This window comes from Aythya ferina, assembly GCF_964211825.1.
Source record: "Aythya ferina genome assembly, chromosome: 4".
Taxonomy (NCBI): Eukaryota; Metazoa; Chordata; class Aves; order Anseriformes; family Anatidae; genus Aythya; species Aythya ferina.
In genome coordinates this window covers 52,332,819-52,348,851 of record NC_140300.1, presented here as the reverse complement: position 1 = coordinate 52,348,851, position 16,033 = coordinate 52,332,819, and the positions used below count along the sequence as shown (strand labels likewise).

The 16,033-nt window shown below is 39.8% G+C and overlaps 1 protein-coding gene across 7 annotated transcripts in view; it reads right to left on the bottom strand.

Moving 5' to 3' along the window:
• Positions 1 to 16,033, bottom strand: part of GALNTL6 (polypeptide N-acetylgalactosaminyltransferase like 6) — a 528,873-nt gene that overhangs the window by 14,632 nt on the left and 498,208 nt on the right. For 6 of the 7 annotated variants that reach the window (XM_084518899.1, XM_084518894.1, XM_084518900.1 and 3 more), the window contains one exon: positions 5,966 to 15,279. The exons of the other annotated variant lie outside the window; for it this stretch is intronic. In XM_084518899.1, the coding sequence (XP_084375025.1) occupies positions 15,112 to 15,279 (168 nt within the window). In that variant the 3' untranslated portion in view covers positions 5,966 to 15,111. Of the gene's footprint in view, positions 1 to 5,965; positions 15,280 to 16,033 lie in introns of those variants that run through there. 7 annotated transcript variants of the gene reach the window in all.

The window sequence follows — 16,033 nt, the reverse complement described above, 5'->3', positions numbered from 1 at the left end:
CTGCATGCATTCCTTGCTGCTATTAAGTTCCTCTCAGTATGCAAACCTTTGCCCTTTGATTGCTCTTATTGTTGCTATGGTACTGTGTAACTTTGCATTTTGTATAATAACCAGGCCAGAGCTCTGATTGTGGCCATCAGACATGCCCTGATGCAAAGCCTTAGCACCAGCAACAACTTGCTTCTGCCTCTCCTGAGCTTCAAATGTGCCGAGACACTATGCTTTTGCTTCCTTGAGCAAAGGGGGTCTCCAAAACTGAACAGGTAAAGTCACTAAGGAATCTCAAAAGGCCGACTATGATTCTAAGGATCTGAAGTAAGCGAGCCTTGCTGGATGTACTTGAGAAACAACACAATGTAGGAGATGGAAGAAACAGCAAAACAGGCACTGCTACAGGAGTGGGCACCACCCCATGCTGGGGCCATGGAGCAAGTGAGGCCTTGGATGAAAGAACTTCAGTGGGAGCAGGAGCTCACATTGAGGGGCCAGGGCCTCCATCAGGGGCAAATCTCCCTCACCCACCATGCTGCTTGTGCATGGAAGAGCACAGGAGGAAGCAAAGCAGGGCATGTTGTCCTGCATGATGCTTCCTCACTGAATTCCTCCAGCTGTTTATTTTTGTTGGGGATATCAAATACCACTTGCATAATGTATGCTCTTTGCTTTGCTCTCAGGAAAGCTACAGCAAATTTTATCACAGAAAAATTGATCGCACTCTTCAGACATGCTTAAATGCAATTAAAGAATGTTTTACATACTATGCAGAAAATACAGCACTATTCAGCAGGAAAGCCTTATTTTTTTTTACTTGAGTTTTGATTTTTTAAAAATATTAATAATATGGACACCGACCAATTATTTCCCCAGGGTTCATGTTCTGCCTTGAACTATGAATTTTAAGTCAAAAAATAACTAGCTCAAACTTTGTTATTGCTGCATGAAACAAAGTCAATTACAAGAATGTATCTCTTGGCTTTAGTAAAATTAGCATCCAACAAGACAAATAGAGTTGGAAAAATAAGATGGATATGGAATGACAGATTTTTCTGAGCCTGCACTTCTAAAGAGGATGCTTTTAGGCTCCAGCCATTCTGCTGTCTCCCATGTAGACCTGGAAAGCAAAAATACTGTCAGCCCTCCAATTGAAGTGCAGCCAGCCAGGTCTGTTCTGGGGGCCCTTCAATCTACACTTAATCACCTTCACGATGATGTGCGTGCCTGTGCCTTGGTGCACTTGGCAGACGCATACCGTACAAAGCTGCTGTGTTCATACCCTGTAGGGCGGCTGCCACCACCATCCCTGAGGCTGACCAAGCTCCTCCAGGAAGCCCTGGCCAGCACGCTTAACTCCAGCAGCTCTCCGACCCTGCTCCACAGAGCCAATGCAAAGGTGCCATAACACCACCTTCCCTGTTAAGCACGTCACATTCTTCATTCAACTAGGACAGAAAATGAGTAATTTTATTTATTTATTTTTTTTTTAAAAAAGCATTCCAACAACATCAATGCAAAATGCCCTTGTGCCTGTTTGCTTTGCTCGTGTGACACAGACATGAGGTGGCCCAATGGCTCTTCATGATCTGTGCTCTTCCCCTCCTTCCCCACACCCTGCCACCTCACCTCCCATGTCATTACTTGCCCCTGACCTATGGAAAAAAAAAAGTCAGCAGGTGGGGGAAAAGTTCCCCTCCCAGATGATCAATGAGCTCATGGGTTTTATTTTATTTCTTTTCAAGAGAGAGAAAGAGAAGGAATAAAATCCATTCCCAGCAAAAACGTTCATATTGGGTAAATATGAACAACCACTTACAACCACTAAATTAACACAGGCTAAGAGGTTAGGTTTTCTACCTTGCTTAAAAGCAGGACACTTACAAACACAAACTGTTAAACCTCTCCAGAAAAGTGAATACAGGCTGTCATCTCAAAAAAAAAAAAAAAAAAAAAAAAAAAGGAAAAAATAGGCATACTTGTACATACTTGTACATGCTTTGTACTATAAAAACCCCCATGAAAACCTTAGTTTGAAAACAAAGCTGTAAGCTTTAATCATATACACAAAAAAGTCATACTGCTGTTAAATCCTCAGCAAATTATTACTCTTCCAGGTAAATATTTTGTGATACACTTATTGCCTCTTCATCTGAAATGCAAACTGTTTTCTTTATTACTGGTATAACACATTTTTTAAAAAAATGAGCCACAGTATTTGTGTATGCCAACCACTGTGATCAGACACCAAGTAAAGAACACTGAGGAAAACAAATAGCTGAAAACACCGGTTCACTTTGCCTCAAAGAGCCACTTTATAAGAGAGAAAATGAGTCTAGGTTTACCTTGATGGAAGCTCTCAAGAGAGCTGAAAATATCATAGACCTTATTCTTGGCTAGACTTGCCTTAACTTCCTCACATTCTTCCTGACAATCCCATCCTGAGAATTAGCACAGCTTCAGCCTTTTAAGAGTGATCTAGCTGAAGATCTCTGTAAGCGGTCAGATGAAAGACTGATGAAAGAGGAAGACTTCTTGCACAGAACAAAAGCTCAGCAACATCTGTGATACCAAATGTAGATAACTCAAAAGACATGAAATTTCTGCTTTTTACTTTTCATTTACTGGTACTTTCTAAAATGAAATGTGCTTTTCTAGTATTTTGCCTTTCTGAAAAACAAAGTAGTAAACTCTCCTCTAATTACACACACACAAAAAAAAGTTACACAAGAAACATTTTCCAACCTGCCACACAGCGCCACGTTTTTCTAGGTCTGCTACCAGGTAATACACGTAACGCTACCCTTTTTCCACCTCCTGCAGCTATCTGAGGCTGTACCATGGTGCCTATCAGCCTCAGGCACTGCTGACACTGCCTAGACTGCAGGAAAACTGTCTTTTCCTTACTTTGGCAGAAATGGCAGAGCAATGACAAAAGTCACACAGGCATGCTGACAGCTAGCAGGGATAGGCAGCAATGCCATTTTGCTTTGGCTCAGGAAAGCATGTGTTGCACTATCCTTGCCAAGGGACCAGCATGCAGGTACAGAAGGCTGGGACTTCTTGAGCTAGAGCCCTGACAAGCAGGTTAGAAATCCTAAAAGGCAGGGGCACAGATCTCAAGTTCTTAGCATGCTATTTAGAAGAAATAAGTTGAAACCAGTAAATGCAGCTTTCCATGGATTTTTACAGTCCTATATCCATTGTTATTCTAGTATCCCTTATTGGTACCACCTACATAAGCTCTTAGCAGCAGAAACATTTGCATTTTCAGCAGATGACATTGCAGTTTCATCTTCCCACCCTTCCTTGCCTTTCCCTCCCAACCCAGCTGTTATTTCACTAATACGTAGTTTTTGCCCTGAGATCTAAGAAACAACTGCAAATATCTTCCTAAGTGTGCATACAGTACTGACACCTGATCTGACAGCAACAAATAATTTAGTCACTGACCTGATTTTGGGTGGGCATGGTCTCCTTTCAAGTGCATGTCCCAGTGCTTAGAGAACCAAGGATGCATCTTCTTTGAGGGCTGCAAATGCAGATTTCTTAGCATGAAAGTGGTGGAAGCACAGCTGGTTGCTAATTAGGTGATACAAGCAGGAGCCCCTGAAGCAAAAGACCTCAAGAACTGAGAGAGGGATTCAGTAAAGGCTTCATATACCCTTCGGGATGGCCTATGGAGGAGTGGGATTGGTGAGGAAATGGGTGATATGGGCTTGCTCAGGTAGCACCAGTTACCTCTGACTGCAACACCTGTCCTGGTGGTGCTGCTGGTGCCGGCGCAGGCCCTCCTGGGTCACCTGAAGCACATGGTGTAGTCTAAGGGGGTGCCTTCCAGGGTTGCCCACAGATAATTGACTTTGCACTCAGTTTGACACCCTCTGCACCATCCATTGCCCTGGAATGACCATCAGAACACACCCTCCAAAACCAAGGAGGAGAGCTGGCACCGGCCAGGCATGCACAGATGCCAGCACTAGTGATTGTGCAGGCAGGGAGGTGGCACTTCTCAGCCCTGGGCAGGGGCCTGCCCTCAGAGCAGTGGCACTGTCAGCACTGCCTTGAGCTAACAGGCAGCTCATACACAGAGCTACTGCATGAGCTGGTGGTATCACGAGCTTTTGAGGATGGAAATTCAGGCTGTGGGTGGTAAGTGTTTGTGAACAGCTGCTGCTAACGTAAAGCTGTATGTGAAGGCTGAGAGCCATGAGCTGCTGTTGGCTTTCTCTGGGAGGGGCAATCTCCCTCCTGCATGAGGAGCTGCCCACATGCCTAGCCAGGATTAAACTATAATTAAAATGCACTTTCATAACACAACCTTCACAAAGCTTCACTTACAAACTTCACTTACTTGCGGGCACTGCTGATGGAGGGAGGATGGGAAGAGGAGGCAGGAGCCAGGCTAGAATGCTCTTCTGCTTCCAGATCGCAGCAGCTCGGCCTTGAAGCAAAACACGAGCCAGAGCAGAAACCTGCTCAGCTCCCTTGCCCTCCTTCCTACGTGGAGATGCTGCACACTGGGCTGGTAAATGTGTACCAGCAGCTGCTCAGTGGCTCTTGCTGTCTACTGCATGCCCAGGGACAAGCACTTAGTCCAGAGGCCTCTCTCCTTTCTGTTCTCCACACCTCAGCTCTTACTGCTCTCCTGATGTGCCCTTACCTGCAAGAGCTCTTTGAAGCTCTTTTTCCCTGAAGGGTTGCATCTGATGTTATCAAAGTTAATTAGATAATTGACACCAAATTCACACAAGGCTCTGTATCCACAATGCTTTTCCAAGACCGTGAACTTTAAATGATGCAAATGGGGAAAATCCTCTGTTGTTTTACCATGTTTAACTTTAGGCTCCGTTAAAACTAATGGCTAATTGTTTTTGATGTATCTGAAGCACTTTATTGTTCTTTTAATAATATTTTTTCTTTGTTCCTAGTTGTTCCCTTGCCAAAGGGTAGCGCCTGCAATGTTGATTACTCCAGTTTCCTTTGGGCTTTGATATGAGTTTTTGTTACGCATAAAAGCCCCCTCACTAGGACTTTGTTTTGTTGTTAACATCATTTCGGTTTATGATCATTCTGGAGAGATATTTACCAAAGTTTGCTCAGTGGAGCTGCCTAAGGAATTAGTCTAAGAAATGGTTTAGGTGTAAAGTTTAGATGGAAAATAATAGTTTTCATTTCCTTGCAGATGGGGATTTCTTCAGTTTACATTTGACTGCAGCAGCCTTTTAAGCTCTCTAGACAAGGAGCAGTCACATATTTCCAATGCATACTTATAATTTTCTTATTTTTACTGCTTCTGACAGTCAGAGGTCTTCAGAAGGAATACACACTTTAACCGTTCCCTCAGAAAGCTGCTTGAATAAATAAACAATGACCGTGTTCAGTTAAATCCTACAACAACTCTGCCATACCCGGTGGATGTAAGGGATGAACTTAACTGATTTAGATCAGATACTTTTAGGGTAGAGGTACAGCACTAAAAAAGTGTATGGGTATGTATAAAATCAAGTTACAGGGCTTAAAGTAGAAATGCAAATGAAAAAGGAAAAATAATTCCCTGAAATATAAACAAAATAATTGGTAATAAACAACTCTTCCTCCCCTAGTCTTTGAAGATGATTGACTCTTGCTGTTCCAATATGACTCATAACTTTCTGCATTGCAGCAACCTGTTTTTAATAGGTTAATCTAATCCTACATTGTATTTGTCTCCTATTTAAGTGGCCACTCAAAATACTAGTTCCAACATTGCCAGAGCTAAAAATGCTTTTAGATGGAGAAGATTTTGGTTTCTCCTATTGATACTGCACAGTTAGCATGGCTGGGGGCTGTGGAAACAGCAAGCAGCCCTAAGGCCCTGGGTAGCCCTGGTTACTCTGAACAAGCTGGTCCTGTTCTTCACCCACTTGACATACACAGCAGGTTGTTTCAACAACAACAGATGCACAACAAATTGAAACACTAAGGTTGTAACTTCTGAGAGGTATTTATTTATTCAGATCGTGGTGATTTTTTTTTTTAACTGTACTTCAGCAATCTTTACTTTGTATTCCATACTTTAATACATCCAAATATAAAATAGGACAGGTGTACAATTTTTATTCCATAGTTCAGGTTCTTAATTACAGTCTAGTAATTTACAGGCATGTGCTCTCTGTAAACCCTGTAAGCATGTCTTGAAAACTTTATTTTAACACATCAGTAAGTTGGTCAAAGCTTCTACAGCTGGTGTTTAATAACATCTAAGCCAACTATCTCAGACTAGTCAGCACAGAAGTGCATGTTTTCATTTTGTTTTTTATAATGTATATATTACTAATTGCAGCCTACTGTATAATAATTTAAATATACACACCTGAAAATATTTTCCCACATCTTTTTCCAGAGAGATATGTTTCTTAAATCACAAAAAACAAAGGACTAGACCTCAATTCTCAGAAAATGAGACAACTCTGTCTACTACTTGTTGATTGATCTCTACTAGCCTCCTATCAGCCCAGATCATTGCTGGCTGCCTTGCCTACAAGCACACAGGATAGAGATTGCACAAAGTTGTCTCCAGCCCTTCTTGGCCTTTTGAAAGTAGTTTATAATAGCTGAATTGCCAGGGAATGTTTTGTCCTGAATGTTGTTTAACAGCAAGCAAAGGCTGCCTTTCCAGACTCTCAGAAAAGTGAGAGAAATGGATATTCTGCAAGATACCTGCAGGAAAGGATACTTATTCACAGAAGTGCCTGGAAATCACTCTGGCCATCAGAAAGGCTAGTTGATAAATAAAAGCATCTCAGAGACTCAGCAGGGACCATAAATTTCTATTTTGCCACCTACTGTTTGGTGAACTGTGTATGTGTTCATGTGGGCTAGACTGCTGTGAAGCATTAAGAGATGTGTGATGGGCCAGATCATCTGGGGAGCTGGCCAACACCAAGTGACTTCAGCCAGCAAAGTTTGAGGTGGAAAATATCAGGTCAGGGCACAGCTGGAAGGAATGTTCCTTACAGGGACAGCAACTGTGGATGAAGACACTCAGCTCCAAAGAACAGCTTTACATAGCCATGGTGGAGATTCATACAGAAAACTGGCAGCAGAGCCCTGGTGAGGCACCATTATAATTCCAGGTGTGATTACCATGACATGTTTAGATGTACGGCACTGGCTGCAACTATAACAGGACTGAAAGAAACCCAACTTTAGGGAGGCTTATCATTCTTCTACAAAGAATACTTCTTCCTTGTCTGACAGTCCTTTCAACACTGCATTTATGTGGTCTTCATGCTACTATTCTGATTCACCAGGAACTTGTGTAGTGAAGGGACAGGGTAAGACTTCTATTTGCATGTTCTGGTTATAAATAAATGACTCCGGGGGTGTATAAAAACAATTGGGAAACAAATGAAAGGATTCACTGCTAATACTAAAGAAAAGATGATGCTTTACTGCCATGTAGGCAAATGCAGCTTTGATAATGAGAATCATGGGAGATGTTAATATGTATATATCATCTTTGCTGACATATTGAGGAATAAACTGAAGCCCCATATAGTTAAAAGCAAGAGCTGCTGCCTTTTGGACAATTTCCCTCTTCTTGTGGTTTTGTAATAAAAAAAAAAAAAGCCACTCTGACTCTCTGCAGTCTGAATAAAGGTGAACTCATATCATGTGTTCATCAGGGATTACACATCAATTTTAGATTTGAAATAAAGCCTTCAACTCAAGTAGTTATAACCCCTTGGTGGCTTATACAAACTACATTTTAATGTAACTTAATTATAAGTCAGTTTATTATATCTACATTAGCTCAATAAGGATAATCACAAGTTAAAACCTGCTTGCAAAATTTAAGTTCAGCTGCTTCTAAACATCTGTAAGAACCGTATTGATGGAGTGTGACACTTCTGGTCTTAAATGACTTTAGCACTGAATTTTAAAGTTGGGTGAGAAAATAGTTTGCCAACAGAGTTTTCTCCCTCACAGAAAGTATATGGGATGTGGATATGCCCATGCTGAGGTATATCTCTAACATGGACAAAATCTGCCACACTGATATTTCTTTTTAGGAGCTCTATGTGATGTCTGAAGATAAACACAAGTTACCTTGATCCACGCTGGGAGGAGGCAGAGCTATTGTGTACACATCAGGTTTGACATTTCCTGGAAAATTTAGCTAACCTCTTTACCTGTTTCAAAAAAGCCTGAGATGCAGATAAATATTAATCTGAGTTAAAATAGTGACCATAATATTCTGATTCTACATGCTATCTCCAAAACATCCTCAGGAACGGAGGCACCTACCTTTGGTGGAAAACCCCATGCTGGCATGGTGTCCAGTAAACGTTTGCTCTTGCAGCACTCACATACTTCAAGATCAGCGCATTTCAGAGTATGAAAATGTCTTTCTTCTAAATTTAAATCCTTTGTGGGAGAGGGTGGAAGTGATTGCCTCTCAATTCCTGAACATTTATGATGGAAATAAACACACAAAGCCTGGCACATGAAGAGGTATCCAAAATTATCAGTGGCTGACCTTTGTAGGTCATGCCTCCTTCATACCCAGAAATAAGCATGACTCCTGCTTCTTCCTTCTTACCACCTATTTCCTCCTTCCTTTCTCAATTAAACTGCCATGCCATAAGCTCACCATTTGGCCTTTCACCTCCCTGCTAGCTCATGACTCCTGATCTTCTTAATCTAGGATCATTACTATCAATCACTCCTCCAGGCAAGTGAAACCCTTTTTCACAGAGGGATTTAAGGGGGCCCTATGGATTTTTTCAGGCTGATTATGTTTTAGCTTTGGTGGCAGTATTTTTTTTTTGACTAACCTGTGCCTAGTGTTTGTGCCAATTAGATGCTCTAAGCTGGTCAACAGGAATTTGCTTGGGCTGTGGTTCCTCTGGGCTTAGGTTGTTTGCTGGGAGAGGTGAAGGATTAACTTAATTAAATCAACTAATATTTTGAAAAAGGATGAGGGATACTGCCAAGGTTAATAAGGGCAAAGGTTAATGAGGACCAAGTTTTCCTTTCCCATGCCCTAATATCTTTTAGATAGCACTGCTTAGCAAACTTGACTCATTGCAGCTCTGTTCACATCGCTTGTGTTGGCTGTGGTATCACTCTCAAGGCCCTGTTCATCTGCTTCTCAAAAATAAGGTCACCGTGACTCTTTCTGTGTCTGCTAAGTAAGGACTTCCTGCTGGCCCACTTTACGTGGCTCCTTCTCATTCATATACTTGCTGCAGCTGTGCATCTTCCACAAGGGCCGCACAAAAGAAACAGATTTATATTTGTGTATAGTTAATGTGCCTGTGGACTAGGTATCTTTAGGTAGCCACAAATTCTTATTTGTTTTAATGCATGTTCTCTCTGCGCCTCTGTTGTATGCACTGTTTTCATAAAGGCCACTGAGGCACAGAATCCCAGGATGGCTGAGGCTGGAAGGGACCTCTGAGTCCACCTGGTCCAACCCCTGCTCAAGCAGGGCCACCCAGAGCAGGCTGCCCAGGACTGCGTCCAAGTGTCTTTTTGGAGATCTCCAAGCAGGGAGACCCCACAGCCCCTCTGGGGAACCTGTGCCAGTGCTTTGTCTGGTCCTGTTAAAAAACAAACAAACAAAAAACTGAGGTAATGGGAACTTCAAAAATAGCTAAGACTCTGAAGACATACCAGACTGCAATGTTTGAATGCATTTTTTTAGGAACTGTTACTAAAAAGTGATTTATTTTTTTTTTCTCTGGCAGCACCCTGTCCATCAACTGTGCCAAATGATAGCACAACATTTTCAGAAATCCTTCTCTGGGAGTAATGACAGTGATATTAATGATACACTGAAAGGGCACAGAGCCATCACACGAAGTAAATGTATTTTCTGAATGCTGCTGAAGCTTTGGAAATGTGATGCATTTTTCAGTTTCTCTCTAGCTAAACTTGCTCATTGTTTGTTTGTTTGTTTTTTTCAGTTAGATAGTTCTTAAAGGTTTTTCTCTGCCTAGGTTATTCTCAGCCCAATGCATTCAGAATTATAACAAGAAAAATATGAGGTTACAGGACACCTCAGGACAAATTTATGTATCACATGTGCTTAAAAAAACAACAAAACAACTGTCAGCAACTAACTACACAGATTCACTAAACTATGTACTTTTTCTTAAAGAGTAGAAATCTTAAATCGAAAACACTACACACCAAGGATTTACTAAACTATTGTACTTATTCATCTATTTTTTTTCCAGTCAGTGGGTACTATTTTGGATGAAGAAGTTTAGCAAAATCCCTTTGTACACTAGATATAATATTCATTTATATATATTTTTTAATATATAAATTTTCTAAAGGTCTTTCAAAACTTACTTCCAGGTAGGGCGAGATCCTCAAAATGTGATGTAAAAGCACTCTGGGACCTCTGTGCTCTTTCTAAAAGGATATATGGAACAGATTTGTAAGGGAGTTATATAAATGAACTCATTAACCTTTTATACCTAATACCAGCTATAAAAAAGCTACTTCTGATCAGCTTTTTGTTTTCAAGGGTTTTGAAATGGCTTGCATAATTGATGGATTTTAAAAAGTAACCTATCATCATATTCATTTTTTCTTAATGTACACCTTATGTTCTTTTAAAAATTTCTGGCCTCCCAGCATTAAAGATTGATGCTCTTTAACCAGATGATAGATGCACCCTTGGTGGCAGCCACATTGAAAGCCTCCTCACAACTGCCTTCCTAAAGCACTTCATCCCCGCTTTGCCTGGGTGGGTTGAAAGAGTACCGTTCCCTCGGCCCTCTGCAGAAGTTATCAGTAAAAACGCTTATTTAAATGTTTAATTCTGATTATGACTTTTTTTTTTTTTTTAACAAAGGTGACATCCATTCTTAAACAGGTGCAACCCATCGAATACATTTGGTTAGGCTATTTATGTATGTTTCTTCTGTGATCTTCTCTGGCATCCAGTTTCACTGAGGCCATGGAGACGCTGATGCCTGGAAAATTGCCAGTAATCAAAGGTTGTTAAGTGCTTGTTGGCTTCCTTTCAAGCTTAGGCTATCTTTATCATGAAGACGACCTAGTTCAGCAGCTACAGCCCATTTATTTATAAACTGATAACACTCCGGAAGCATGCATTATATCACTAAAATACCCATAATGTTACAGAAAACATTTGTTCTAAAAATACCTCATTTCCCTGAAATAAGGTCCCATGAAAAGTGAAGTGTCATCATGCCTCTTGCAACAAGGATACTCTCTGGCATGCTTCTGAAATGCTTTGTTTCCCAAATACCCTCTCCTTTAAGCCCTCTCTGCCAGGGCTTCTGTTTTGTTTGGATTTTGGAATATACACAGGGAAACGTACACGATTTTAGAGTTTTTGTTGTCCAGTTTTTCCAATTGCTGTTATCTCCTGTAGTGATAGTTTGGTGACCAAGAAAAGAGTCAGATAATCTTAAATGGGAAAAGTTTAGGGTAGGTGCTGATGAACTCTTATGATGCATAGATCTTTTGAGGCATGTTGATTAAAGTACTCTCAATCATAAAATCATCAATAGACAAACCGAAGCAAATCATCAGCTGGGAGAGGTTAGTAGAGCCCCACTAAAATTATCAGCCTACATCGGTTAATGCTACCTGTGTACTAGATTCAAAATATATTCAGAAGTACCTCACATTTTAAGCATTTTTCTGGAAGAAACTTCATAGTCTTTTGGAGAAATGCATATTGAAGTTAAATGATCCTGGTGAAATATGACAGGAAAATATACCTGTCTATCTGATCTTTTGAGTTGCTCAGATGTCTGTTGGGTGGAAAAGATATGGTTGCTGGAAGACTTAAAGAAATTCTGAACGTTAAATTAGTCATGAAATGCTGTCATCAGTAGAAAGCTTTGGAGAACACTCAAGACAGAATTTAATTTAGAGGTAGGGATGATCATATATTATTAATAATACTTTCTGTTGAAGGAGTCCTGTGCTTAGCAAGTCATAACCATTTTGCAAATCCATCATCCCAAATGCTACAGGAGCACAGCTCTGAAACACTGTCCCTAGGGCCACCTTCTATGCAGAACAGGAGGATTATAGCTGCCTGTGGAGAAGCTGCATGCTAGCTTCTTTGTCTCGGTTTTTAGAAAGAGAAATTTGCTTAAGCTGAAAACAGTGAGATAACTGTCTTCTCTATCAGGCTAATGGCTCCATATATTTTTTTATATGTATACATTTTTTTTTCTCTGTGCAGCTCTGTTTATACTAAATATTTGATATCTCAGCCCAAGAATTGAAAACAAACCTCTCTGCTCCATCTGTCTCTTTCCACTAGTAATGTACACATATATGTATATGTGTGTGTGTTTTTATACCACACTGTGGCAAGTTCTTAATAAACTCTTTGCAAGATCTGGACATTCATTTAACTTTGTATTTCCAGATTAATCAAAAGTTGCTTATTGTTGACACACAACAAACTCTAATATATTTTTTCTCATATTTTGCCTATAAAAAAAAAATTATTATGTAGAATACATTTTTTCAAGACATCTGAATATCAGTTATATGGATTGTTTTCTGACAAGGACTGCTAGAGCTTACAATCAGTGTCCAACTATGAGTAATGGGAAAGTTTTCTTTGGCAGTACAGGATGCTGTGCAATATTAATCAATGAAGGTTGTAAAAAGCGTACAAGAACTCTGCCCCAACAGCAGTCTAGTTCCCATTAGACATTTCAGAATCAGACCACTGAGATGCAGTCAGACACTGAATGATATAATCCTACCAATGTGTGCATAATATAAATTGCTTAGCTGGTTTAGCAATTCTCCTTTGCCTCTCTATTTTGGGCAGACAGTGTTGCTTCCAAGACTTTGACAGTTTGGGGCCACTTTCAATCAGCAGCTTGAAGACTGCATTTACATTTAAGGTGCCCATTTTCTTCTTTTTTCTAAATCCTTTTTTCTCGTGTTCAGGCTGCAAATAAATGATGCTACATGCACTGCACCTGGGAAGGCTGACAGTCTGCAGTGCCCAGTCTGGTCCTGTGTACTGATAGCTACATTAATCTGAAGTATCCTCACACAGCAGCCTTACTGCCTCCATTCTTCAGTGCACTATAACTTTAAATTCAATTTAAACAATACCTAAACAAGTTAATTTGCTTTAAACTCATAAAATAAGAATTCCAGCTGTATAGACATTACTTTTAGATTAATTGGAAGGTCTCTTCAATAACCTGAACCAATTACTCACAGTATGGATACATTTCAGAATTTTCTAAGTGCACGCATCCTAAGTGCTTCAGAATTTCATTACCCTCCTAAAAAGTTCCTATAACCTACAATTTTGGGTCTTAATCTACAACTACAAGGTGCTGTCATAACGTAGCGCATACTAATTGGTATTAGAACCATCCTCTGGATGCAATCAGTGCTCTTTGTGCATAAACACAGTGTAAGGAGCAATACATAAAACACATTCACCCTTATCCCTCAGAACAGGGTTGCCTACACATCAGTAGTTTGGCTAGAAAGCCACCTCTCCAGGAATCAGAAAAATCAACTTAATTATGTATGATATTTTTGGAACCTAACAGCACTGTTCGAGCCACCTCTAGGGAATGTCATCTATCTGTATGGTGCTTTCATCTGTAAATTCATGTTTCAAGTAAAAGCAGTCCATATACTTTTTGGATATATTTATACACATGGTCTTACTTTGAAAAATCCCAAACTTGTCAATTATGTTCCACATATCAGTATTAACTGATTTCTTCAGAAAAGAACTGTAGGCCTCTCAAGCCAATAGCTTGATAGTTCTTAGGGACACTACATGCCATAATGACCATCAGCGTGACAGAAATCTGTCTGAATCTAAATTGTGTCTGCGCCTAAAACACCAAAATATTATAACATGTAACTTGTTTGCACTCCTCTTTTCCTCCATCATAAGATCTACAGTGCCATTTCTTTGATAACTAAGATTCATGTAATTCCCCTCATGGTTTTCATCAAGAACTCTGAAACCACCCAACTAGTTTCATGTCAATTTTTCTCTCCAAGCATATCTGTCAAGAACAACATATGATCTCTGCAAGATCTTCTAAGCAGCACTATGGGGAGTCAACACTTTTTTAGGTGATGGCAGTGTACCAATATTAATTTGACTAACCTAGTTCAGCATGCAGTATGCAATTATTTCCTACTTTCATGACATTTTTTTTCTTCCTATTTTAAATTTAATTTATACTTTGGTAAGGATTCTACCTTTACAAAAGATAGCTAGTCCAAAAGCCTTCCATTATGTTGCAGCTGCTGATGTTATATTTGTCACTGAAAAAAATCTCACCTTGTGTGACAATGGGATTTGAATCACAACTGCTAAATATATCACATATAGAAATTTGATTGCTTTGTTTTTTTTTTTTTCCTTTTTTTTTTTTTTTTTTTTTTCCCAACTGAAGGGGAGAAATATGAGGACAAAACCTTACAGTTCATTTCATGCTTCACTACAGTGTAATTCTAGACCCTAAGATTTCTACCATTCCTATTTTTGTAATGAATGGAATGTAAAAGGGAGGTATTTAAAATTAATTGCAGCAGTTCTGAGGGTTAAACCCGCTTAACCCAACCTTTTATTAAGAGAATATCAACAGAGCATATATCTTGTCTGGGGAGTGCTGGGACATCATTATTCTTCCACCAGCATGTTTAGTTCTAAAACCTGGGATTTCTTCAGGTTCCTGTAGCCGTCATGCACACCATATACCCATCCCAAATTACAGTGTCTGTTCTGAACTACTCACTACGGCAGGACTTGACCTGAGAAACTCTAGAGCTTTGTTTTACTTTATTAACTTGGAGTACTTTTAAACAGTTCTTAAACAAAGTTTTCCCTTGACCAGCAAGGGAGTTTTCAGCCTGAAGTTCTCAGCAGCATCCGGTGAGGCTCCTAGCCAAGTTCTTCAGATACTGTACATCCACAAGGACAGCCTGCTGGCTCTTGCTGTGGCATTTTCTTAATCCTCAGGACAGACTTCCTGGATCTAGGAAATTTAATTCCTGACTCCTTTGACCCAGATGCTGGCGAAAATGTAGTCTGCAGGCTGTATGTAACTGGGTGTGTTCATTTTTTTTTTTCCCCTAGGAACTGGCCTTGCTGTTAAATTTTTCTAAAACAGTTGTATTAATATGTTCAAAAATCCACTGTTGAGTTTCAGATAAAGGATCACATCTGTTCATGAAAATCTTCTTTTCAGCTGGGTTGCAATCTATGCAGCTGCTGCTTACCGGATGGAACAAAGTTTTGTCCTACAGGAATGAGAAAAAAATACAATTAAGTAGCAGATGCCAAGTAATTGGAAGTGTTCTCATTTTACAGAACATGGATTAACACAACCCTGTCTGAAATGATTTCGTATACTCTGTGTCATAACCTTGGGTAATAACCACAGCTTAATTTATGAAGCTGTAGAGACTCTAGTAATTTTTCCTTGGGTTTTTATTCTCCAAAAAATGAGATCAGGAAAGAATGAGAAGGCATCTCCTTGTCTTTAGATAATAACTACATAATACAATGAAAAGATAGAATGTCTTTAGGTAATCTTTGTATATCTTGTGCTTCCTTCCCTGGGCCCCACTTATATGTCTGAACCTGAAAAGTCTGTTTTTTGTTTGGGTTTGTTTTTTCACAATTTCTACTGTGCTTCTGGGCAGGAGAATCTGTAACAATCTGTCTGGGAACTGGATGCTATTCAACTTGATGAAGATGTCAGTAATGAGTATTAACTGGAATACTGTGACAGACAGACAGACACAGGACTGATGATCTCAGCTCTCACCCCATAAAATGCAGACTTTGCCTGCAGCCTTGATAAGACAAGCCACCGAAGTACTCTATCTCTACTCCTAAGAAGAAAATTGTAACACTAGCTCCCTATGTAATTGTAATTCTAGCTCCCTATGGAGATTTTGGGAGGGTAAGTATGGAGTATGTTGTTTTAAAGGCGATCTTTATGATTATTAGTTTTATTAATTTTACTTCACAAAAATTGAGTTAATTTTT